Source organism: Vicugna pacos, chromosome 4, assembly GCF_048564905.1.
Source record: "Vicugna pacos chromosome 4, VicPac4, whole genome shotgun sequence".
NCBI lineage: Eukaryota > Metazoa > Chordata > Mammalia > Artiodactyla > Camelidae > Vicugna > Vicugna pacos.
In genome coordinates this window covers 6,616,831-6,641,821 of record NC_132990.1, presented here as the reverse complement: position 1 = coordinate 6,641,821, position 24,991 = coordinate 6,616,831, and the positions used below count along the sequence as shown (strand labels likewise).

The 24,991-nt window shown below is 35.3% G+C and overlaps 1 protein-coding gene across 2 annotated transcripts in view; it reads right to left on the bottom strand.

Moving 5' to 3' along the window:
- The window catches only part of AGTPBP1 (ATP/GTP binding carboxypeptidase 1), a 132,112-nt gene that overhangs the window by 83,031 nt on the left and 24,090 nt on the right, over positions 1 to 24,991 (bottom strand). For both annotated transcript variants that reach the window (XM_072959195.1, XM_031676616.2), the window contains exons 3-8: positions 17,707 to 17,831; positions 12,215 to 12,282; positions 8,824 to 8,887; positions 8,270 to 8,416; positions 5,930 to 6,061; positions 4,203 to 4,296 (exon numbers count right to left, since the gene is read on the bottom strand). In XM_072959195.1, the coding sequence (XP_072815296.1) occupies positions 4,203 to 4,296; positions 5,930 to 6,061; positions 8,270 to 8,416; positions 8,824 to 8,887; positions 12,215 to 12,282; positions 17,707 to 17,831 (630 nt within the window). The remainder of the gene's footprint in view (positions 1 to 4,202; positions 4,297 to 5,929; positions 6,062 to 8,269; positions 8,417 to 8,823; positions 8,888 to 12,214; positions 12,283 to 17,706; positions 17,832 to 24,991) is intronic.

Sequence of the window (24,991 nt, the reverse complement as noted above, 5' to 3'; positions counted from 1 at the left end):
GGAAACTAAGGATTTATGAATATAACATGCTTAGGCTAACATAAAAACTAAGTGACATGGAAAAAGAATAATACAAGCTTCTTTCTGAGAAAGGAAATCATGAAATGAGAAATGTGAGTATCCTCTAAAAAAGGTATGTAGAAGTCCTAACCCCCAGGACCTGGGGGTTTAGAATGTGATCTTATCTAGAACAGGGTCACTGCAGATGTAATTAGTTAAGATGAGGTCAGATGGGAGGATGACCTTCATCCATCCAGACTGATGCTCTTATAAAAAGAGACAGAGTCTTTGAACACAGACACACAAGGAGAGACACCAGATGATGGTGGAGACAGAGACGGAAATGCCAAGGAACACTAACGTTGGGCAGCAAACCACCAAAAGCTAGGAATAAGCCAGGACGGATTCTCCCCTGCAGGTGACAGAGGGAACACTGGCCCTGCTGACGAGTTGACTCTGAACTTCCAGCCTCCAGAGACAATAAATTTCTGTTATTTTAAGCTACCAAGTTTGCACTAGGTACTTCGCTACAACAGCCCTATGAAACTAATACAATCACTTCGATGTAATCACTCATAAGGAACTCAGGATTTTCCCATTTACAGCTAAGTTTTCATTCAGACTTTAAAAAAATCTTCACAGTACTTTCAGAAACAGACTTTCTCCCTGCTGGAAGCTGTTTATAACACACCTGAACTAAATAAAAGTGCTCTGACAGTTTCTAACCCTTAAACCACATGTTTTCTTGTTGATGTTAATTCTTCAACACTAGCAGATCTGGGACACGCACCCGATGATTTCTGCCCATCACGTCTGTTTCATGGCTCCTCGAGATTAAAAGCAATTATGAAGTTTGGTGCAGAGTCGTCCTGATATATTTACCAAAATGTCATTTAAAAGGTATTTTTTAAAACTTCAGTACAAAAGAATTTCTGAAATCCTATGTCACTTATAAGCCAGAAGGAATCTATAACATAAAAGTTACAAAAGAATGATAGAATAATGAATTTACTGAAATGCAGAGTTTGTATTATATTAAATGATTATAAGTTCTCAGCACCAATATTTTATACTTTGTCATTTTTTTCCAATCTTCACATGTCCCACACAGAACAATACAACTAACACTGGTTTAGAAAAGCAGCCTTTGGCTTATTCATTTAGGAGCAGTGACGGAGGAAAAGATTAAGTCCCATATTCTCATGAAGTTACTTTAAATTGGGGGTCAATCCTTGTGAAAATAACTCCAAACCTGTCGGGAAACTCACAGTAAATTTTGGAGTTGCTTCCTTCCAGATGAACAATGTTTAAATCCAAAACCTAAAATTCGAAAGGAAAGGAAATCCTAAAAAGGGAAGCATCACCCTTCAAATAAATAACATCCTTCAAACCTCTTCAACTAAATGCACGGTGTTGTGTAAGGGGAGGAAGAACTGAGGCTCAAATGTCCTAAGTGTCAAGATTGTTTAATAACAGGGGAGACTCTATGATTATTAAAAATGACAATGGAATTAAGATACAGATGTTTGGTCTATGAATGGTTTATCCTTTTTAAAGTAAAAATGAAGTAACAAAATTTTCTTTTTAAAATATAGAGAAAAGAATGAAGGGGTGATTTAGATAACTATATTCCTTCCTCAGAAGCTTAGACCCACTGATTTCTACATGAATTTGGATATATTCCATGCTGTATGTTATAAAGATACTTGTGAAATGTTGTTTCTCCTAGGAACTTTTTATATTAGATTTGATCACTTGGTTACAATAGAGTAATACAGACCTTAAGTAGGAGATCATAACCATGAGAAAAAGATTAATTATAAAGTACTTTAAAGATCAAGGGGAGAAAATGTATAAATCTTTTAAAATAAAGAATATGTTTTTAGTACTAACTAGGATTCATTCACATCCACATTACTACATTACTTATCTAAACTAACTACATTGCATTAACAGAGGCATTGTGCTCATTACAGGAATCATCTCACTAAATCCTCACCACGGTCTTATGATGTAGGCACAAATACTACCATTTTACAGACAGGAAACTGGGGCATAGTAAGTTAGGCAACTTACTTCATAGCACGCAGCCAGTAAGTGACAGAGCTAACGTGCAAACCCGGTTCTGCCTGTGTCCGGAGCCCACTCACTACCTACACCAATCCTGGAGTTGGTTCACTAGCTTGTCACATTTCCCTATCTTGTCACATTTCATCAGATGCACAATCTTTATATAAGTAAATATGTTAAGTCATCCCACCAAGTCATATTTAATAAATAAGTACATGTGCAAGTAAACGCCCATTTTCAGGAAGGGTACAAGCTAAAATATTTTACCTTTATTAAGGAAGGGTGAAAAGACTGGATATGTTCGAACCCTTATTTGTTTGTAAAATTTAACCAAATAGTTGATGTGGACAGATTCTTCCTTATAAAAGGATCACAGCTAATGAAAGTAGAAAGAATGAGAAAATTAGGAAAGTCACTATTTTGTAACCCCTTAAGAAATAATGGATCTAGGCAATGTCAAGAAATACTGCTAAGTCACTAGGTGAAAAGGGATGGACCAGTTCAACTCAATGATCTTAAGTGGTGCAAAACAGAGGCCCAGCACCACCTAGGAAATATTTTGACCATTTAAATAAAAAGAACCCAAATCGAATCAAGATTGTAGTGCCATCAGTCTACAGAAAATCTGATGGATAAACCTGTAAGTTAAGTGACCCCAGGATAGTCATCTGAATCCTTGTTGGGACATTCTATTAGACATCACCCAGTTCCTTCAACAAATAAACAAAACAGAACCAAAAAAAAAGGAAGACTGTAACTGACTGCAAAAGATTATAAGACATATCAATCAATAAGAATGTAGAGCCGTTATTATTTGGATCCTGATTTGAGCAAGCCAACTTTTAAAAAAAAAAATTTCTTAGACAACCAGAAAATATCAGACGATCTTAAGGAATTACCAATATTGTTGGGCAATGGAACGAAAAGAAAAAAGTTCTGTGTCTGACAGTGATCATACTAAAGAATTTACAGAACAAATGTAATGGTTGATATTTGCTTTAAAATACTCTGGAGGGGCGAGGGTAGAGAAGGGAAAGATAAAATATAAAATGGTAGAATGTTGATTACTGTTGAAATGGGTACATCAAGGTTCATTATTCTATTTTTGTGTAGGTATGGAAATTTCCTAAATATAATGAGGAATAATGTGTGCACTGAGTCAAACCAACCAATCATAAAAGGGCATTTTGAGACAACTGGAGAAAACTAAACATACTGGATTTTAAATTGTGTTAGGAATTAATCATTTTGTTGAGTATGATTATAGTGTCATGGTATTTCAGGGGATGAGAAAATATCTGGTATTTGTTTACAGAGATTCACATATATGAATAACATCTATGATTTGCTTAAAAATAAGTAAAAGTCTGGAGGGGAATATATGGACAAAAATGGCAGAATGTTGATAAATGTTGAATATAATAAGTAATTCAAGATAGTTTAATACAAACATTAAATTTGTTTGAAAAATTTCATAATAAAAATTTTCTTAAAGGATGACCATTAGTATGGCTTAATAAAAATACTAAATCTAACAAAATAACTGGAAACTACTTTCATTTCTCTGAGGCTGAAAGACTTACAAATGAATATACATATATTTGTGGGCAAGTATATATATCGTATATACACATATATACACACACACATATATAACATATTTTGAGATATATATACACACCTCAAAATAAGAAAAAAGAAAAAGAATGGCATTATTTTGACAAAAAAAGAAATGTATAAGTTTAAAGTATGTCTAGATAACTATGAGAATGAAAGAAGTAGTCATTAAAAGATTGTAAAACAGGGTAGGGAATATAGTAGGCACTCAATAAATGTTTCTGATTGAATGATACTCTATAAATTGTCTTTTTTTCCTCTTATCGTACCTAGGAATGCTCAAAGCCTAAATTTCCATAACACTATGTCCAATGAATTTTAAGTTTTCTAATTTTGATATATGTTTGAAGATTAAACGTTATTAAAGAAAGTCTTATCATAATAAAATCACTGTTTAAGATCTAAGAAAGGACCCTAGATCAATTTAACTCAACCAGCTCATTGTACAGATCAAGATGAAAAGGCCCAAAATAACAAAGGATATACCTCTACTTACACGTAAAACATTTACTCACTTCATAAGCCCCGAATTCTTCTTACTAAATGGTCCGATGATTTTAAACATCAGTTCCACAACTCCATTTTTCCCTAGAGATACAGAATTCACAGCTGGGAGAGAAGGGGGGAAAAAAAGTGATTTAAAAACCTTAGTAAGTAGAAATGTGTATGCTTGTAATACACCAAGAACATATACAAATTGTTTAGCAAACGTGAGCTTGAGTCCCTCATAAAGTCCACCTTAGTCAATATCCGAGCGGAAGTTTTTGTTTGTTTTTTGCTTTATCTTTCTGTGGGCAATTGCAGGGACATTGCAGTTACGTGTTGTTAAACATAAAGGATCAGACAAAGGTATGCCAGTGGGAAGATGAGGTGGGAAGAAGGCAAACAAATTATGAAGGGTCCTAGAAGGTGGTAATCCCTTCAGCTACAGGGAATTGCCCAGGAAGAACAACAAATCAGATCTGCATTTTAAATACCAGTCAGATCTAACAGCACTCTAGGAAAGAAGGATTTGAGAGACACATTAGGAGGCTGTGGTCTAGGTGAGAGGTAATGAGAACTAACTATTTACTAGCCATTAACTAACCATTTACTAGCCTTCTGGTGGCCAATTCAATAAAATGCCTCCAAAAATGTAGCACTTAAGAGTTTTGTCTGATGATTTTAGTTTCCTCTCTATCTGTTTATTACTCCATGATCTCTTCTAATTTTACTCTGTTTAGTCTTCCTTTTCCTTAACTGGGGTATTCAGTGACTTCCCTGTTTTTTTTTTCATCCAATTGTTTTATTTTTAAAATCAACTTTTTAAAAGTTTATATATGTTTTTTTCTACTTCATTCCTCTGCTTTCCTTGTATTTATTCCTCTGTTCCTAATTTCTTTGTTTAAACAGCCAATTCATTCATTTCCTTATGCTCTTTTAAACTACGTAAGTGGTAACCATTTACGTGTTCAAAGCTGTTTTCCTCTGAACACACCTTCAGCCATACTGTCAAAGTACAGATACCGATAAACAGATAAATACACACACGTGCATACACATATCTACCACTTTGATTTTGCAATGATGTTCTGCAATAACATGCACTCTACAATTTCAATTTCAGGTGTTTTGTTAACCAGTCAAATTCAATAGTCAGGGAACAGAAAGAAAATTCATACCCCAGAGGTTCAGGACCTAATACTATATTAGTGAGAGAGAAAGAGGGTGTGTGTGTGCCTGCGTGTGCTGGGAGACACTTCAACTGAGGCCATCTCTGTGTAATCGCCCCTCTCTCCAGCTTCCTCAGAGGCTCCTGTACTATTTATTTTCGGTTCTGCTACACCCCTCCCCTCCCCTTGTTGATGCTGAAGATAATTATCTCCGGTGACTAGGCTGCCGCATGCCTTCCTTCTCAATTTTCCACTCTCTGTGAAAATCCAAACAGGCAAAGCAGTTTCTCCAGCAGCCAACGCCCTCATATTCCCTCGTATCTTTTACACAGGCTGCGAACTCATGCCCCCACTACAGGCCTTTACTAACTGGGGGAACTCATGAGAATTCTCGGGACTTTGTCAACTCACCTTCTTAACCCACACATCATTTTTGTGGTGGTGGCGTTAGGGTTACAAAGAGCCATAGTAGATATTCTCTTTCCTTGTCCACAAATTGTAGAGACTTATGGAGTAAAGGTACTTTTTAATTTTCCTTCTGTGTAACTTCACAACATCAAGTTAACTAAAAGCTGCTCTAAAATACTCACAGTTGGCAGAATATACTCGTAAAAGCTGAAGACAAGGCAAAACCAAGCGATGATTCTGCAAGTTCTGTTTGACCAAATTCAGGGTTATATTTAGAGCTCCACTGATTCTAGCTTTCACTCCAAACTTTTTGTCTGTTTAGAAAAAAAATGAACAAACACAACTTCTTCATATGTTACTTCTGAATAAAATGAAAACGACATAAAGCAATGAAATTCTTAAAACTTACAAATTCATATTATCGACTATAAAGTTGATCTGAAATATCTAAAGCAGTAATAATTTTCTTTTATGACTTTAATACTACTTAAACTTTTAAAACATTGCTTGAAAGAAGTACTAAGGGGCAGGTAGGGCATAGGGCAAGGGGACAGAGGCTGGAGCAGCCCAAAACTAGACTATTATGAAAGGATTACCTGACCCACCCTACACACATAAGTCTGTCCACTTCAGTACATTCAAAGGAACACCATCACATGGTCAAGGAGAATTGTAAAGAATCTAAATTTCCATTACCAACATTCCTTACCTAATATTGACTGTATTCTTTTCAGATTTATAAAGAATATAAATTAATGACAAAATGAACAGCTTACACAGAAAGTAATCTAGAAAATATTAAATAAATTTTCCAAGGGATCTAATTCCTAACATAGAAAAGGAAGAGAAGAAAAGAAATTCCTGATTTTTATTCTTACAGAAAGATTAAATTAGTAAAAAAAAACAATCTGTATAACAAGAATTTAAGAATGTTAAGATTTTAAGCAAAGTAAGCAGGACCAGCAGGCAGAGTTATTTCATCAACAAGAGAAACTTTTAAGTCAAAAAGATCTAATATTCCTGAGGGGAAACTACTCTCAGCTCACAAGGAAAAAAAAAAAGATAGAAATTATTCAAGAAATTATTGCATAATGTCTTTAAATAACATAAAAATGGAAAAGTAGGACAAATAAGAAAGGAAATAGCACAGATTCAGAAGTATAGAGGGAAATAAAATTAAATGAGCTACAACTTAAAAGGGATGCTAAAGAAATAAAAATATAAATTAAATACATCAATGTCATAATTTAATTTCATGGAAGGCAAAAGAAAGATAATCTGGTTCTAAACAGAGGAGGAAGCATGATATAACAATAAATAAGATTTTCTAATTTTATTTTTCATTTTTAGCAAAAATCTCAGAAGAGAGCCCTTAAATCTCAAATATAAAAGTTGAAGAAAAATAAGAAAGAGCTACTATATTTTTAAAATAAACGGAATACATGTTTAAGTCTAAAAGTCCCTAAGTTACCCGGAAAATTAAAGTCATCTCAGGGATGCTTTCTTTAAGACAATGCTTGTTTTTTTTAATATTTTATTTATTTATTTATTAATCACTTTTTTTTATTTGATTATTTTACTTCAGGGGGAGGTAATTAAGTTTATGTATTTTTGGAGGGGATACTGGGGATTGAACCCAGGACCTCCTGCACGCTAATGCATGCTAAGCATGTGCTCTATCTACCAACTTGAGCCTCTCCCCCAAGATAATGCTTATTAGGAGCATTATTTAAATATTCATATAATAAAGATATGCCTTCAACAGACAAAATTATATAAACTATATACACATACGTAGACACTTTGTAGAAAAAGTATTTAGGCCAAACACCTTCGAGTTTGAAACTCATATGCATGCCACATGGCAATGGCAGACCTCTTAAAAAAACATACTTCAGAGTTTAGGGAATCATTTCAATCTTTGTGCAGACAGACAGCTATAAACTGAACCAGATTCTAATCAAAGGATGTCTTTCTCTGTTAACCCAACCTAAATCACCTTCCTCCTTATTTTATAGCCTATGTTTTCTCAATTTGTATTGTTTAATATTCTGCATGTCTTACTGTTATAATAATTGGTCTTAAAATTTTTTAGATCTCTTTTGGTCTTCTTAACTAGACTGTAAGCTTTTTAGGCACTGAGACCATGTAGCACAAACATGACTATTAATGAAAAGCAAACACATTTTATCTCCACGTTCCTCAAAGCATTCCCATCCATACTTCCTCCTTCAGCCTCAAGAACATCCATGTTATTTGTATCCTTTATACACATATACATGCCAGGGACGCACACACACCAAGACACACTTCTGATTTTGACATCTTTTTTTCTTCCTTTTTTCGCAATAGAATTACTCATTTTTTGCAGGTCACTAGTTGACTATTAAAAGCATTCCATGACGAAGGCCAAGAAAAAGAAGTGGCATTTTAGATTTAAAAATTTACCAGTTTCAAGGTACACAGAATCAATGTCACAAAAATCGATCCACATTTGACAACCACACAAGCGAAACACTTACCTTTTGGTCCAATCTTTGCAAGAATAGAATGAATCTGCACCATTAACTCCTCATTGAGAGGAGACTCTTTGCTGGCGTTCATAAGTAACTGTAATAATATTTGTGAACCACCTTTGGAGACTAAGAAACTCGCTCTTCGACCTCCACCTAGAATGTTTTTTGAAAGAAATCTGTTGAAACTGCAAATCCTTCCATAACATATTCAGTATCACAGCTTTTTAGCTTTCAAGAAATATTAAAAGTGATGACTTCAAAAATCAAACAAATACCACCAAAATAAAATGTTTTTATCTTATTTATGTTAGTTAGAAAATAGCACAGACAGTAAATAAAAGTGATGCAAAACTACGTTCAAGGTTCTGAAACATGTGAGTTTGAGGGATACTGGAAGATACCAAAAACAAAGCAACAACAAACAGTATGACATTTCAGTTTCCAAGTTCCAACGCTCAGAATAGCCTCTATATGAGTATTAGAAAATTCCAAAGCACACATGATGCATTGCAGATCATTGTTTACAAACAGAAATTAGACCAAAGAAAACAAAAACTTACCAGCTGACACCAGCTCAACAAGAATGCTTAGGATATTAAGTGTAGTTTGAAGATCTTTCGTGTTCTGAAATAAATAATTTATTTGCTTAATTAAAGCGCTGTAAATCTGTGATGCCCAAACTTTTCCTGCCTGTCAAGAACTACCTATGTTTTATAGATGGCCTTTCTGGTCTCTCTAAGTACAAATGTATTCAAGTTTTCACTATTCTTACATATCACTTCAGTCATTTCTTATTGCTCTTAAAAATTTTTACAAATCATCTGAGCTATTATTTTTTTATTATCAACAGGAATTAACTTGTCATTTGAATTCATCTATTTCTACCAAATAGATGATACAAATAAATGAATCAAAATATAAAAGACACTACAAAGTATACATGGTGACTACTCAGTCACCTAACTCTGCTCTCAAAAGGTTAACTGTGTTATCACCTTATGTATCCAGCCAAAGATAATGCACATGTGTAAAAAAAACATGTAAATATACATGTATATACACATTTATTTCTCCAAATGGTATTATTGCTCTATAGATAACTATTTTGAACACTGATATTTTGACATGTCAAATAAATAATTTCTTCATCCTTTTTAAGGGCTATAGGATATATCCCATTATATGGCTATACCACTGTTTATGTAACCAGTCACCTATAAATGGAGTATTTAAATTTTTTTAATCCTTTGGTACTAAAAAATTGCAACCAAAACTAAGTACATACTAAGTACATGGGAGCAAGCAAAACTATACATGGGATAAATTCTTGGAATTTCTGGGTCAATGATATGGGCATTTATTTTGATGGATATTACTAACTTGCTCTTCATAGAGCAATTTACACTCCCACCAGCAGTGTAAAAGGGAACTATTTCCCAAAGCCTGGACAACAGATATAATAAGAGAATATGTTAAACACTGTACTTTGATTACATTTCCCTAACAGCAATGCTTGGATGAAGACGACCACACAAATAGCAGAATTGTGGCCTATTCAAGGAAATGCCTCACTCCCAGAGTAGAAGGATTTTACAGTGTTTATACAGACAAATTTCACAATTGTGATGTATCAGGGACTAGAATGGGACTCCTACTCTTCCCCTCTCCAAAGAGAATGAGTGTTCACCATTTTAGCTCAGAGACCAAATCCAAATCCAGACCAAAAAGAGGACCATGCATCAACCAGAGACTCTGATCTTAGCAATGGAAGTATAAATTGGACCACTGACTCACTGGGGAAGGATCTGGAAGAATGAGAGAGACAGACATTTGTTTAAAAAAACAAATGCTATGTGCTCAGCAAAACGATTTCATCTTCTTCCCGGGTTCACAGCCAAACCACATTTCCAGCTCTTTTGTAATTAGGTTTGAGCCATGTGACTGCATTCAGGCCATTGGAATGTGAAGGGAAGTTGCACTGTTATTTCTAGGACTTATCCAGACAAGTCTCTCATATGTAATTTGCCACCTCCCATCTCTGCTGACCTCAATAAATTGTGACATGAGCAAACAGAAAAAAGGAGGGGTAGCAATACTCATATCAGACAAAACAGACTTTAAAACAAAGGCTAAAACAAAAGACAAAGAACGGCATTATATAATAATAAAGGCATCAATAGAAAAAGAAGATTTTACACTCATTAACATATATGCACCCAATATAGAGGACCTAAATATATACAGCAAGTACTAACAGAGATAAAAGGAAAAACAGACAATAATACATAATAGCTGGGGACTTTAACACCCCACTTACGTCAATAGACAGATCATCCAGATAGAAAATCAAAAAAGAAAAATGGTCTTAAATGATAAAAGAGGCCAGTTAGAGCTAATAAATATCTATAGGACAGTACATCCAAAAACAGCAAAATATACATTCTTTTCAAGTGCATATAGAGTTTTCTCCAGGATAGATCACACACCTGGCAGGCCACAAAACAAGTCTCAACAAATTAAGAGGCACATGAAAAGATGTTCAAAATGGATAATTATTATAGAAATGGAAATCAAAACAACAATGAGACATCACTTCACACCTGTCAGAATAGCTATCATCAAAAACTCTACAAATAACAAATTCTGGCTTGGATATGGATAAAAGTGAACCCTGTACACTGTTGGTGGGAATGTAAATTGGTGTAGCCATTGTGGAAAACAGTATGGAGGTTTCTCAAAACTAAAAGTAGAACCACCATATGACCCAGCAATTCCACTCCTGGGTATATATCCAGAAAAAAATGAAAACACTAATTCAAAAGGATACATGCACCCCAATGTTCACAGCAGCATTATTTACAATAGTCAATATATGGAAGCAATCGAAGTATCCATAAACAGACAAATGGATAAAGAAGATGTGGAATATGTACACGATGAAATATTACTTGGCCATGAAAAGGAAATTCTGCCATTAGCAGCAATGTGGATGGACCTAGAGAATTTCACACTTAGTGAAATCAGTCAGACAGAGAAAGACAAATATTGTATAATATCACTTATATAGAGAATCTAAAAATTAATACATAGGAATGTATATAGCAAAGGAAACAGTCTCACTGACACAGAAAACAAACGACTGGTTACCAGTGGAGTGAGAAAAGTGGGGAGGGCACATTATGGGTATGGAATTAAGAGTTACAAACCACTATGTACAAAATAAATAGACAACAAGAATAGATTGTATAGCACAGGGAGTTTTAGCCATTATCTTGTGATAACTTTTAATGGAGTATAAACTGTAAAAATACTGAATCCCTATGCTATATACCTGAAACTAATATAATCTTATAAGTCAACTATTTTGAAAAAAAAATGAACTTACTCCCTGATCTTTTTTTTTCAGCTCTATTGAGATAGAATTTGACAAATAACACTGTTTAAGGTATACCATGTACTCACTCACTCCTTATTCTTAACATTGCACTGAATAAACATAAAATCCTAATTCTTAATATGTCCTGCTGATCCACCCAAAACTTTTATAATAGCACAGAAATTTAATTATTATAAATACTTATTCAGCCAATGTATGAAGTGAATTTAATCATGAATATATATCAACAATACAATGAGAATTTCCAATATCACTCATTCATTTTAAACTAAAGATGTATTTCCAACTAATATTTTATTTTCTATTACAAATTAGAATGGCATGTTAAGATGTAAAATACAGCTATCATTATAATCATAATGAAATACACCTAGAGGCTTACCTAATATGTATTAGAATGTTTATACCACCATTCCAGATGATAATTTAAAAAATAAAACAAACTTCCAATCACTGGCTCTACTTCTAGGATAAAAATTTTATACTTCACATTTTTTTTTCTCAGTACTGGTTGATATTAATAGCTACATAATTAAAGCCCATCAGTAACTTACTTCTAATGTTGACAGCAGAACTTCCATTCCTGTAGAACCTTTGGCTGTCATTTCTCTCCTTGTTTTTTCTGAAAAGTAGAAAAGAAAAGTTTTCTTCTAAAAAATGAAAAAATCACATATAGTTTAACCATATAGATTATGTATAAAAACATGAGATAACATATATAACATCTAATCAACAAATCTCTGTTGGTCCAGTAAACATTCTAAATTGGTTCTACTAATTTGAGAGGGTTTGTTTGTTTCTTTGTTTTAACTAGTTCCTTTAGGTATAAAGTTGGGTTTTTTCACTTGAGATTTTTTTTCATTTCCTGAGGTAAACCTGTACCACTATAAACTTCTCTCTTAGAACAGCTTTTGCTGCATCCCATAGATTTCAGATTATTATTTTCATTTCATTTGTCTCCAGGTATTTTATTTCCCCTTTGATTTCTTCAGTGATTCACTTGTTTAGTAGCATCTGGTTTAGCCTCTACATTATTTGTGGGTTTTGTAGTTTTTTTCTTGTAGTTGATTTTAGTCTCACAGCATTGTGGTCGAAGAAGATACTTGATATAATTTAAGTTTTTTTAAATTTACCAAGGCCTGTTTTATGGCCCAGTATGTGACCCATCCTGGAGAATGCTCCATATGCGCTTGAAAAGAATGTGTATTTTGCTTCTTTCAGGCGGAATGTTCTATATATCAGAATGCTCGCGCGCGCTCTCTCTCTCTTTCTATATATACATATATATATATATGGCATGTGAAATAAAGCCCACTACTATTACTGTGTTACTGCCAATTTCTCCCTTTATGTCTAGTATATTTACTGTATATATTTAGGTATTTCTATGTTGGATACATATTTATTTACAACTTTTATATCTTCTTCTTGGATTGATCCCTTGATCATTATGTAATGTCCTTGTCTCTTATAATAGTCTTTATTTTAAAGTCTATTTCTGTTTGATATAAATAATGCTACCTAGCTTTCTTTGGATTTCAATTTGCATGGAATACCTTTTTCCATCCCCTCACTTTCAGTCTGTGTGTGTCTTTAGATCTCAAGTGAGTCTCTTGTAGGCAGCATATATTCAGGTCTTGTCTTTCTAGCCATTCAGTCACTCTGTGTCTTTTGATTGGAGCATTTAGTCCATTTACATTTAAAGTAATCACTGGTATGTATGTTCTTACTGCCATTTTGTTCTTTTAGGGTTGTTTTTTACGTCTTTTTGGCTCGTTCTTTTTTGTTGTTGTTCTCTTCCCTTGTGATTTGATGACTGTCTTCAGAGTTGTGCTTGGATTTCTTTCTTTTTTGTGTAGCTATTATAGATATGTGGTTTGTGGTTACCATGAGGTCTTTCTATAGCATGCATATATATACATGTGATTGTTTTAAGTTGTTGATCTCATAATTTCAAATGCATCTTAACAATTCTGCATTTGTACTCTCCTTCCCTCATGATTACTGTTTCTGATATCATATTTTACATCTAATTTTTTTCTGTCTCTCACTTTAAATCAAGAGCAGGAAATGATTGAGTTTAGTGAGGAAGGCATATCAAAAGCTGAGAGAGCCCAAAAGCTAGGCCTTCTGCACCAAACAATTGGCTAAGTTGTGAATGAAATGGAAAAATTCCTGAAGGAAATGAAAAGCACTGCTCCAGTGAACACACAAATGATGGGAAAGTGAAATAGTCTTATTGCTGATATGGAGAAAGTTTTAGTGGTTTGGATAGAAGATCAAAGCAGTCACAACACTCCCTTAAGCCAAAGCCTAATCCAGAGCAAAGCCCTAACTCTCTTTAATTCTACAAGGGCTGAGACAGGTGAGGAAGCTGCAGAAGAAATGTTCCAAGATGTTGATTCATGAAGCTTAAAGAAAGAAGTGGTCTCTGTAACATAAAAGTGAAAAGTGAAGCAGCAAGTGCTGGTGTAGAAGCTGTAACAAGTCATCCAGAAGATCCAGCTAAGATCATTAATTAAAGGGGCTATACAAAACAACAGATTTTCAATGTATACAATATAGCCTTATATTGGAAAAAGATGCCACCTAGGACTTTCATAGCTAGAGAGGAGAAGACAATGCCCAGCTTCAAAGCTTCTCTTGTTAGGGACTAATGCCTCTGGTGACTTAAAGTTGAAGCCAATGCTCATTTACTATTCCGAAAATCCTAAGGCCTTTAAGAATTATGCTTAGTCTACAACGCCTGTGCTGTAACAATGGAACAACAAAGTCTGGATGACAGCACATCTATTTGCAACGTGGTTTACCAAATATTTTAAAGCCTACTGTTGGGATCCACTGCTCAGAAAAAAAGATTCCTTTCAAATGGGACTGTTCACTGACAATGCACCTGGTCACCCCAGAGCTCTGATGGGGATATACAAGATCAATGTTCATTCTCCTACCTGCTAACACAACACCCATTCTGCAACCCATGGATCAAGGAGTAATTCTGACTTTCAAGTCATCTTATCTAAGCAATGTATTTCATAAGGCTATCACTGCCATATCAAGTCATTCCTCTAGCAGATTTGGGTGAAGTCAACTGAAAGCCTTCTGGAAAGAATTCACCATTCCAGATGCCATAAGAACATCTGCAATTAGCGGGAAGAGGTCAAAACAGCAACATTAACAGAAATTTGAAAGAAGCTGGTCCCAGTCTTCATGGATGACTTGGAGGGGTTCAAGATTTCAGTGGAGGAAGTAACTGCAGATGTGGTGGAAACAGCAAGAGAAACCAGAATTAACAGTGTAGCCTGAAGATGTGACTGAACTGCTGCAATCTCATAATAAAATGTTAGCAGATGGAGAGTTGCTTCACATGGATAAGCCAAGAAAGTGGTTTCTTGAGATGGAATCTACTCCTGGTCAAGATTACTGAAGTAACAACAAAGGATTTAGAATATTACAAAACTTAATTGATAAAGCAGCAGCAGAGTTTGACAGAATTAATTCCAATCTTAAAAGAAGTTCTACTGTGAGTAAAATGCTATTAAACAGCATTGCATACAGCAGAGAAATTCATGAATGAGGGATGTGTGGCAAACTTCACTATTTTATTTTAAGAAATGACCACAGCCACCCTAATCTCCAGCAACCACCACCTTGATCAGTCAGCAGCCATAAATATCAAGGCAAGACACTCCAAAAGCAAAAAGATCATGACTCACGGCCACCCTAATCTTTAGCAACCACCACCTTAATCAGTCAGCAGCCAAAAATATCAGGGCAAGACACTCCAACATAAGCATAAACATCAACAGCAAAAAGATAATGAGTCACTGAAGGCTCACATTTTTAGTAATGAAGTATTCTTAATTAAGGTATGTACATTTTTTAGACATATGCCATTGCCCACTTAATAGACCACAGTACAATGTAAATGTAACTTTAACATGCACTGGAGAGCCAAAAAAATTCATGTGACTCACTCTATTGTGACAGCTGCTTTATTGTGGTGGTCTGGAATTGAACCAGCAGTATCTCTGAGGTATGTATATAGTTCCATATGTGAACTACACCATATATCATAAAGAATTCATTATTGATAATAGCTGTATAATATTAAGTCCCACAGTTTGACTACATCAAAGTTAATTCAACCATTCTCTCATTGATGGATATTTAAGGTTGTTTCCTGATCTTTGATTTTACAAACAACACTGAAAAAAACATCCCCAAATGTTCTTTTATATAATAGGATTTGTATTTCAGTCAAACAGATTTCTGAGAGTGAAAATGTTAAGTAAAATAGCAGGTGCACTTTAAATTTTAATAAACATTGCCAGGTTCTTTTTTCCAAAGTTTATAATACTTACTGCACCATCTACAGTGTATGAGAATACCCTACTTTCCATGCCTTCAACAGCACTGAATATTGTCATTCTCTAATTTCTGCCAATCTAACTAGTGAGAAATATCTTCATTGTTACCATTAGTAATCCCTGACTTTTAAGGAGGTAAAGAACTTTTTCATATGTCTACTGGTTACTCGCATTTTCTTCCTTGAACTATAAATTCCTAATCCTTCTCTCTCAAATGGATGGACAATTGGATTATCCCATAAACAATGAATGGACAATCTTTCACTACTAATGTGCATGGTGTCAACTAGCTAATCCAAGGTATGATAAACAGACTCATTGCATTAACACACCCTAGGGAGCAGTATTCAGGGTTGGCTCCCAGTGGTGGATATAAGTGGGGGAGGAGTCTCTGGTAGTGGTATGGCTGGGGGCATTTTCAGTGGTGATGCTGGAACAGGGGCTTCCAGACTGTGATGGGAAGAGTCTACAGTGGTGAGAGTAGTGTACACAACTGGTGTCTACAGGTTTGGAGAATCTGTCTTCTTTTGTTTTTGCTAGAGTTTTTGTTTCGTTTTGTTTTAAGGGGTTATTTCATATGAGAATACGGTGTATACACTTCACACATCTGTCTTTGCACTAACATGATGACCATCTTCGTACATCTACCTTAGTTGATAAGCACAATGTTACCAAAGGCTAGAATCCGGTATAATGACTTGCTGAATTAAAGGGTACAGATATTTTAGATTTGCTAGAAACAAATGCAAATTTTTAGAGACTTCTCCTGGGTTTGGGTGTGCTGTCAAATATGTCTTAAATGGGCTTCATAGGAAGAAGTTATCAAAATAAATTAAGAGCCTATGGCCACGAAGAAGGGTTAATAAACACGAGCTCCTGAACACAGTAAATGCCTGCTGAACATTTACTTCAATGACCTGAACCTCTTAAAGAAATAATGAAAAACTAAATAAATTAAAAAAGAAAAATCAAGGTTTTTTTTTTTAAATCAAGCATAGTTATCAACCTTAAATTTCTTTTTTAGCTTCTATTGAGATAGTCACATGGTTTCATTTGACCTGTCCAAATAATGTTATACAGATATTTCCTGCCTTAATTCACTAATAGTTTATTTGGGATTTTTAAAATTTATGTCCCTAAATGCAAAGTTAATCCTTTTCATCTCTTGTGTTCTGTCAAAGTTTTGATACCAACTCAGTAGTACTCGCTTCACAAAATGGGTAAACTACGCCTAATTACAGGTACTATTTATTGAAAATTTTGAACATTCTTTTTACATGCTTGTCATATAAATTTCATGATAATCATACCGTATCGCTTTTCTCTACTTCAGAGATGGGTGTGGCTAAGTTACGACTTAGACTCAGAACTTCCCTGAAGTCACCCAACCACTGAATGACAAGGCTTGCATTTCAAACTGGGGACAAGACTAACAGCCAATGTTCTGTAATACCTGACATCTTTTTGTCTTTTTACGTAAGTAAAATCATAGTCGTTCTTAGAAACGATGCTTCGAAGATCAATTTCTTCCACAGTTATTAAGTTTTCTACTTCTTGAGTTTGTGGGAGAAAGGTCAATTTTAACATAAAATCAGCTATTCATCTGAAGTTTGAACATTCTTAGTATCTATTTTTAAAGAATTAAGGATGTATTCCAAAAACAAGACATTAAAACTTACCTTGACTTTGAGCCAGATGAAGAATTTTTGATGTAACATATCTGGCAGTATCTGACTCTGCAGATTCAGTATTGATCTTCTCCAGCTGAGCCAGGAGTCCCACAATCCGAGAACTATTGGTAAGGCTAAAAAGAATGTTACTTTAAATTAGGGCACATTTTACACCAATTGTAAATTCAACACTATAAAGATCACTGTTCAAAAAAAAAAAACTACCTTTCTAAAAACACCAAGCATTTATATATGTCACATTTCCTCACTGTTTCATAGTTTAATATTGCTAATATCCTATTAAGTGAGAAACACTCAATTTCAGAAAACCACAAATGTGCATTCAATTCCGTCCAGCAATCTTACATCATATCCTGAAAGCTCTCCTTTCCACTCTCCAGACTTTTCACACACCCTACGCTCTCCTCAAAACTCTAACCACCCCTTCCACCCGACTCCATTTTCAGCTAGTGCCTGCCTGCTTCGTAACTACTATAAAATCAAAAAAGAACACATTCATCTTCCCACCACCATCGCCTGAAACCTGATTCTCTACCCACATTCCTTCTTCCTTGTTCCCATTCGCTATACATTTGCACACTTGCTACTGTTTAGGTGTTGCCAACAGTAAACAAGATGAACAAAAATTCTTGCTCCTCAGAGTGAGCATTCTAATGGGACAAATTAAATATGTAAATAGTTATACAGTATTAAGGGGATGGGAAGCGCTATGGAGAAAAGCAGGCTGTGGAGATAAAAGGTTCAAGGGGGGTGCAATTTTAGAGCGGTCAGGGAAAACATTGAGAGGGTACCATTTAGGGAAACACCCGAAAGAAGTAAGAGGATGACGGTGCAGACACCCGCAAAAAAAAAAAAAAAAAAAAAAAAAAGAGCTGTCCAGAAGACACAGTCACAACCATCCAGATGCCAAGGCAGGAGCAGGCCTCCTGCATTCAATTAAAAGTGAGGTGGCCAGTGTGGCTGCAGCAGACTTAAAGGAGACTAACGGGAAGAGATGAGGTCAGAGTTGAGGGTGGGACGGGATGTTTTTGAGCAGAAGAGTGATGTGCTCACTTGCTTTTAAAAGGCTCTCTTTGGCTGGTGTGTTGAGACTCAAAGGACAATCTCTCCATTTATAAGCCTGACCCCAGGTCCCTTCTTGCATTCCCGATGTATGTGCTCCTTCAATAAACCTTTCTCTGATGCATCATTTTGCTCCCCCTCTCAACCGGGCCATACCCATCAGCACACACATATGATCCAGGAGCTTCCACTAGCTGCCACTCCATTTCTCTCTACTCACTGAAGGAGATGTCCACACCTGCTCCCTGCATTTCCTCACATATTCACTTTTTCAACTATTAGTTTGGCTCCCGCACACTGAGGTCTCCGCAAAACCTCCTGTGGTCACTTCTTTCCTGGTATACTCAGAATCTCAGCGCTATCCAAGTCAGTAGCTCCCTCTTTCCTCACTTTCTTCTTTGGGCTTCAGTGGCTCCATACGCTCCTCATTCTCTCCCTACGACCACTTCTTTCAGGTCTCCTCTAGTCGCTCCTCCTTCTCCAACAAACCTCTGGATGCTGAAGACACCCCCCAGAGCTCTATCCCCAGCTCTTCTCTTCACTCCCTCCGCTCTTCTGCCCCGAGCAACCGCATCTCATCCCACAGCTGTAACTGAAACCGATGTGCTGCCTGGCTCCCAGTTCAACTCCAGTCTCTCCTTCAGTCTTAACCTTCCCAGACTCACATGAAACACCAGCTGCCCAAGGCAAAAATCTAGACTCCCTTTCCCACACCCACCCCAATGCCAGCTGTATCTCTAAGACATCTCAAAGACATCCACTTCTCTCCATATATTGGTAGGAGCACCCAAGCCCAAGCAATCATTTCTCAATTGGCAATTCCAGCCTCCTGAAAAATCAGCTTGCATTCTTGCTGCCCAGTAATCCATTTTCCACACAGTGATTTTTTTCTCACTTTTTATTTTGAAATAACTTTAGACTCACAGGCAGTGGCAAAAATAGTAGAGTGGTCTCTTGTACCGTTCACCTAGTTTCCCCAAAGGTTACATTTTTATATAACTACAGGATGATAACAAAACCAGGAAACTGATACTGGCAGGTATATAGTTCTATGCCAGTTTATCAGATGTGTACATTTGTGTAACCACAAACCTAATCCAGTTGCTATCCAACCAAAAACCCTTCAATGGCTTCCCATCGGACTTTAAATAAAATCTTATTCCTTGTCACAGCCTATAGGTCTTATATCATCTCCATCCACCTCTCAGGCTTTATTTCCCCTCATACCCTGGGATCCAGACTCACTGGCCTTCTGTCAGTTCCTTGAATATAGCAAGTTTCTCCCCAACTTCAAGGTCTTCATATTTATATCCTAGAGGATAATTTCTTCCAGTTCTTCCTATACTGGCTCCTTCCCATTGCAGGTTACAACCTAAAGATGTCCCCGCTTCCCTGACAGCCCCTCTGCTTCCAATATCAAAATGTGCCCAAAGAATTTACCACTAATTGAAATGATGTAAGCTTCACAAAGGTAGAGACCTTGCACGTTTTCTATATACCAAGCATTTCAAACAGTGGCCAGCACAGAATAGGTAACACCCAGCTATATTCAGAATGAACAAAGGAAATCTGGAAGCATATGAGAAACAGTATGTTTACACTTTTTTTAGATTAATAACTGGACTCAATGCTTTAAATTTGGAGGTACTTCATCTGAAAAGGTATCTGGAGGCTGAAAAAAACACACTGAGCACACTATTTAAAAATGTAACTAATACACCATTTAAAATAAAATAATATAATATTTCCCAAGTTTGCAAATAGCCAGCATAGTACAGAAATAAAACTATTAATATGCATAAATCTCCAGATGAAAAAACAACTCAAAAAACTTTAAGAATATGTACAGAATGATATCATTAACATGAAGTTTCAAAATATACAAATTAAATAACAATGTATTTTTAATGTGTGTGTATATACATTAAAAACACATAAGAAAATTTATTTCATACATATATATAAAGTCATGCACAGAAATGATGAACATCAAATTCAGAATACTAACTGTCTCTGGGGATAAAAGGAAAATGTTATCAGGCACTAGTTCACATTGTATTTGTAATTTTTTATTTCTTGGGTGATCGGTACACAAGTGTTCATTATATTATCCTCTGCCCTTTTTAGTTTTCAAAATTTAATTAATATTATTAATTAAAAAATTCTGTAGAGACAAAGATAAGCTAACATGTTTAACTTTTTATATATTTTCGTTTTCTTCCATTGTTGCAGGAAGAAGGAATGATTCCTTCAAACTGTTATCATAAATCTGAATGAGCAAAAACATTAACATTATGGGTAATTCCAAACATGAAGAAAAAAAAATAGTGTAACATGCGCCCCCACCCAGCTTCAACAATCAATTCACCGACAATCTTGTTTCCCACACACCTACACATCACTCACACAAGCACACACGTCCCACTGGCTAATTTCAAAGCAAATTTCAAAGAGATCATTCCGTCTGTTACCACTTCGGCATCATCTATGTTCTAAAATACAAGCACTCTTTAAATATATATATATAACTGCATATATATAACATATATATACAACTACACATATATGCCATATATATAACCACATATACATATGTAACTGTAATATCACTACTATACCAAAAATAATAATAATCCTTTAATATCAAAATCTACCCTGAACTCCAATTTCCCAAATTCATCCATTCATCCATTCTCTCTTACCCTCTCCCTATCTCTCTTTCTCTCATTTTCTTTAATAGTTAGTTTATATAAATCAAAAACCAAATGAGGTCCACCTATTGTATCTGTTTCCCATCACACTTCCCCCCCCCTCACAATTTATTTGCTGAGGAAACTTGGTTTGTTTCCTGCATTCTCGCTTTCGCCAACTACACATCCCTGATGTTGGGGTCCAGGGCAGGCCGCCCCAAAATACGTCTTAATGGCATATTGATTATTTTCAATTAAAGTTACTTAAGAAACAGCTGATGCAAGAGAGACACGCTGACCCTCCTCTCTGTCTCCCTGCGAGCAGGACATAATCTCCCATGTCAGAGTGCCCTCACTGTACCAGGAGACAGGAAGACATCCTTATTCTCTGAGACAGAGAATTCAGGGCTGAGATGCCTACATAAACAAACCTTGTTACTTCTTTACTAATTTACTACCCAGGCCCAAACTTCGCTTAAATTCCTTACTAATTAAGCATCCAAACCCAAGTTCCTTTGTCCTGTCAATTCCTCTCAGATTTATTCCCTCTTCGTCTAAAAAGTATAAAAGCTGCCTGCTTTGACCTCTTCTTGGGTCCCATTTCTATGAGACTTCTATGTGCACAAATTAATTTATTTTTCCCTTGTTAACCTCTTTTGTGTCAATTTTATTATTAGTCCAGCCACAACAACTCAAGCAGGGCAGAGGGGTAAACATTTCCCCTCCCCAACAATGGTACGGTTAATATGTTTGTCTATCTTTATCTTCCATAAACTGGTGGTCAAATTTATTTTTGCTTAAACTGGTAGTTGAGTTTAAAGGCCTCATCTGATTAAGGCCAGATCTGGTGACATGAATTCTTTATAAGTGGTACTGTCCTCTTGCATGAGGAGGCAAACAGTCTCTGGTTCTCTCACTTGTGTACCAGAAACTGTCACTGGTTAGCACTGCCTAAACTCATTACTTTATTAAGGGTTGAAAAACAGTGATTCTCTACTGTTTCCATTCCGTCTGTTGTTAACTAGGAAAACCCTATGAAAGAAAAATCCCATATTTGATTATCCACAGGTATACAGTTCATCAAATAAAGGCAAAATAAATGCCAGATTTTTCATTTATCTACATGTACCAGTCGTCACAAGAATGAATTCATGTCCAAAAATCCTCTCGTAATCAATGAAATATTTTGGTTTCATGCACACATGTGAGTATGTTCACATAGATTTAAATGCATCTGATACACTTTATCCACTGTAGTTATTAATGCTCAAGTTGCCCCATCTTTGATCAAAGGGAGCTTCTTCATGTGGGCTCCCAAGTCCTTTTGACAGGATCCTAGTCTGACAGCTTGCCTGGCTTCCTGGCAATGACAAGACTGTTACTGGCCAGCAGTTCGCAATGGGCTCTACGAAATTCTGAGTACTCGATACCTTTTCAGAAAACCTGCCAAATCAAAAACTATTTTCAGAAGAATACTAGTAAAGGCATAAAAATACTAAGATGCTATTTTCCTTTGACTTAGTGCACTGTTGGTCTGAAGGCAACGGTGGGTGAAGTGCTGGCACGACACAGCCAAGGCAGTGACACCAAATCGTATCCCTGTGTTCTTCACCAACATGCACTCGCAGTTAAAAACAAAAATGCAAATTTCACCTGAGTACACATTTCTTTAATATTCTGTGTGCACATAAAACATTTCAGTTGCACAATGAAATACGATGGTCATGTTGAGGGAAAATATTTGTGTGACTGTTTAAACTGCAAGCTGAACTAGCCACTTTTTTCACAGAACATCATTTTTACTTTAAAAGACAACTGGCAAACACTGGTTATCCTGACTAGGGCATTCTGGCATACATTTTCTTGGAAATAAACAAAGCAAGTCTGTCATTTCAAAGAAACAACTGACAGATTTGTTGCCAATGGTTAGATTTGAACTTTCGAGCAAAAACCAGAATTTTGGAAAACAAAGATCTACTATCATGACCTTGAAAGCTTCCCACTACTTAAAGAACTTTCTGATAAAATCAATGGTTTGATATTAATGAATGTAATTTTTTTAAACTGTGTAATAAAGTGCATCAGTATTGAGATGATCTGCATAACTCACTGAATCAACATGTTCAAAATACTAACGTGTGATGTTACAAATTCAGACATGGGTAAAAGAACCATTCAATGTGCAAGAGAGACCAGTGGATTTTAATGTAAAAGGAACAAAAAGTGCACTAATACAGTTTCTGAGTTCACAGTGCAACTCAACTTTAAGAAACTGCCATTAATCAAGTTTTAGTGTAATATCAAAGAACATCCATTTCGATTTGAATTTCAAACAACATGGCTTTATTTCCAAAGTACATTATTATTCAGAAATGTTTATTCCTCACTTATAATTGTTACTTTTGCTTTAATCACATTTTTACTGTTTCTCTCCAAATATTGAACACAAACCATAGTTTCTTCCATTATAAATCAAAGGACAATTAGATACAATGCTCTGAAAGACCTTTTTATTCAAGTATTCCTCCCTTGTCTAATTACATACCTATGTGAGTCCAGATTGTCTTCACATCCTTCAACAACAAGAATACACACAAAAAACATATATATGTATGTATAGCATGTATTATACATAATATGTATACATATATGACAGATTGAACTCAGAAGCAGGTTGAGAGAATCCAGCTTTCATTAAGCCTGACACTAAAGATACCTGCAAAAATATAATAAAGCATGCCACCTTCTAATTAAACATTTTTGACAGTTTAGTTATTTTAATATAAAATGTTATTTTAATACAATGGATTTCTTACTGTTATTTTTAAGTGAAAAAATAAACATTTTTTTAACTTGTCAGTTTTAATTTACAGCATGATAAATATCAAAAGATAAAACAACACACATCAACAAAATCTTTTTGGAGTCTTCATTAATTTAAGAGCACAAAGGGGCTGTGAGCCAAAAAGTTTAAGCACTGTTGTTTAAGCTTATCTTGTACATTTTGTGTTCAGATCTGGAATCAACTCTTTCTCCAAAAGAGGCCTGGTTCTTTTTTGGTAAAAAATGGTATTAAGATCCCACAGTCTGCATACTAGGGAGCAAATACACCTTTAAAAACAACTCTAGAACCTAGATTTAAGAAAAATTTGCATTATGGAAACCAGAATTCTGAAATTTAATAATTGAGAGGGGTTTTTTTTGTTTTTTCCAGGTTTTCTTCTCTTAAAGGTCATCTGTTAGTTTTTTAGTAGCTAGTAAAATATCTACTATTCAAAATATTCACAAACATATAAAACATACTGAGTATAACACATGTTTTGTTCCGTTCCAAATTGAGAGTTTATTTTATCGGTAACTCTAAGAATTTTAAATTGAATTATACCACTACCAAAATAAAACAACTTGCAGTTGAGTGATTCCTGAGAGTCATGCTCTCACAAATAATAGATGGATACATTCATGAATTTTTTTTTGAAGGATGGCAAATAAATGGAAATTAAGAATGTAAGCAGGTCGAT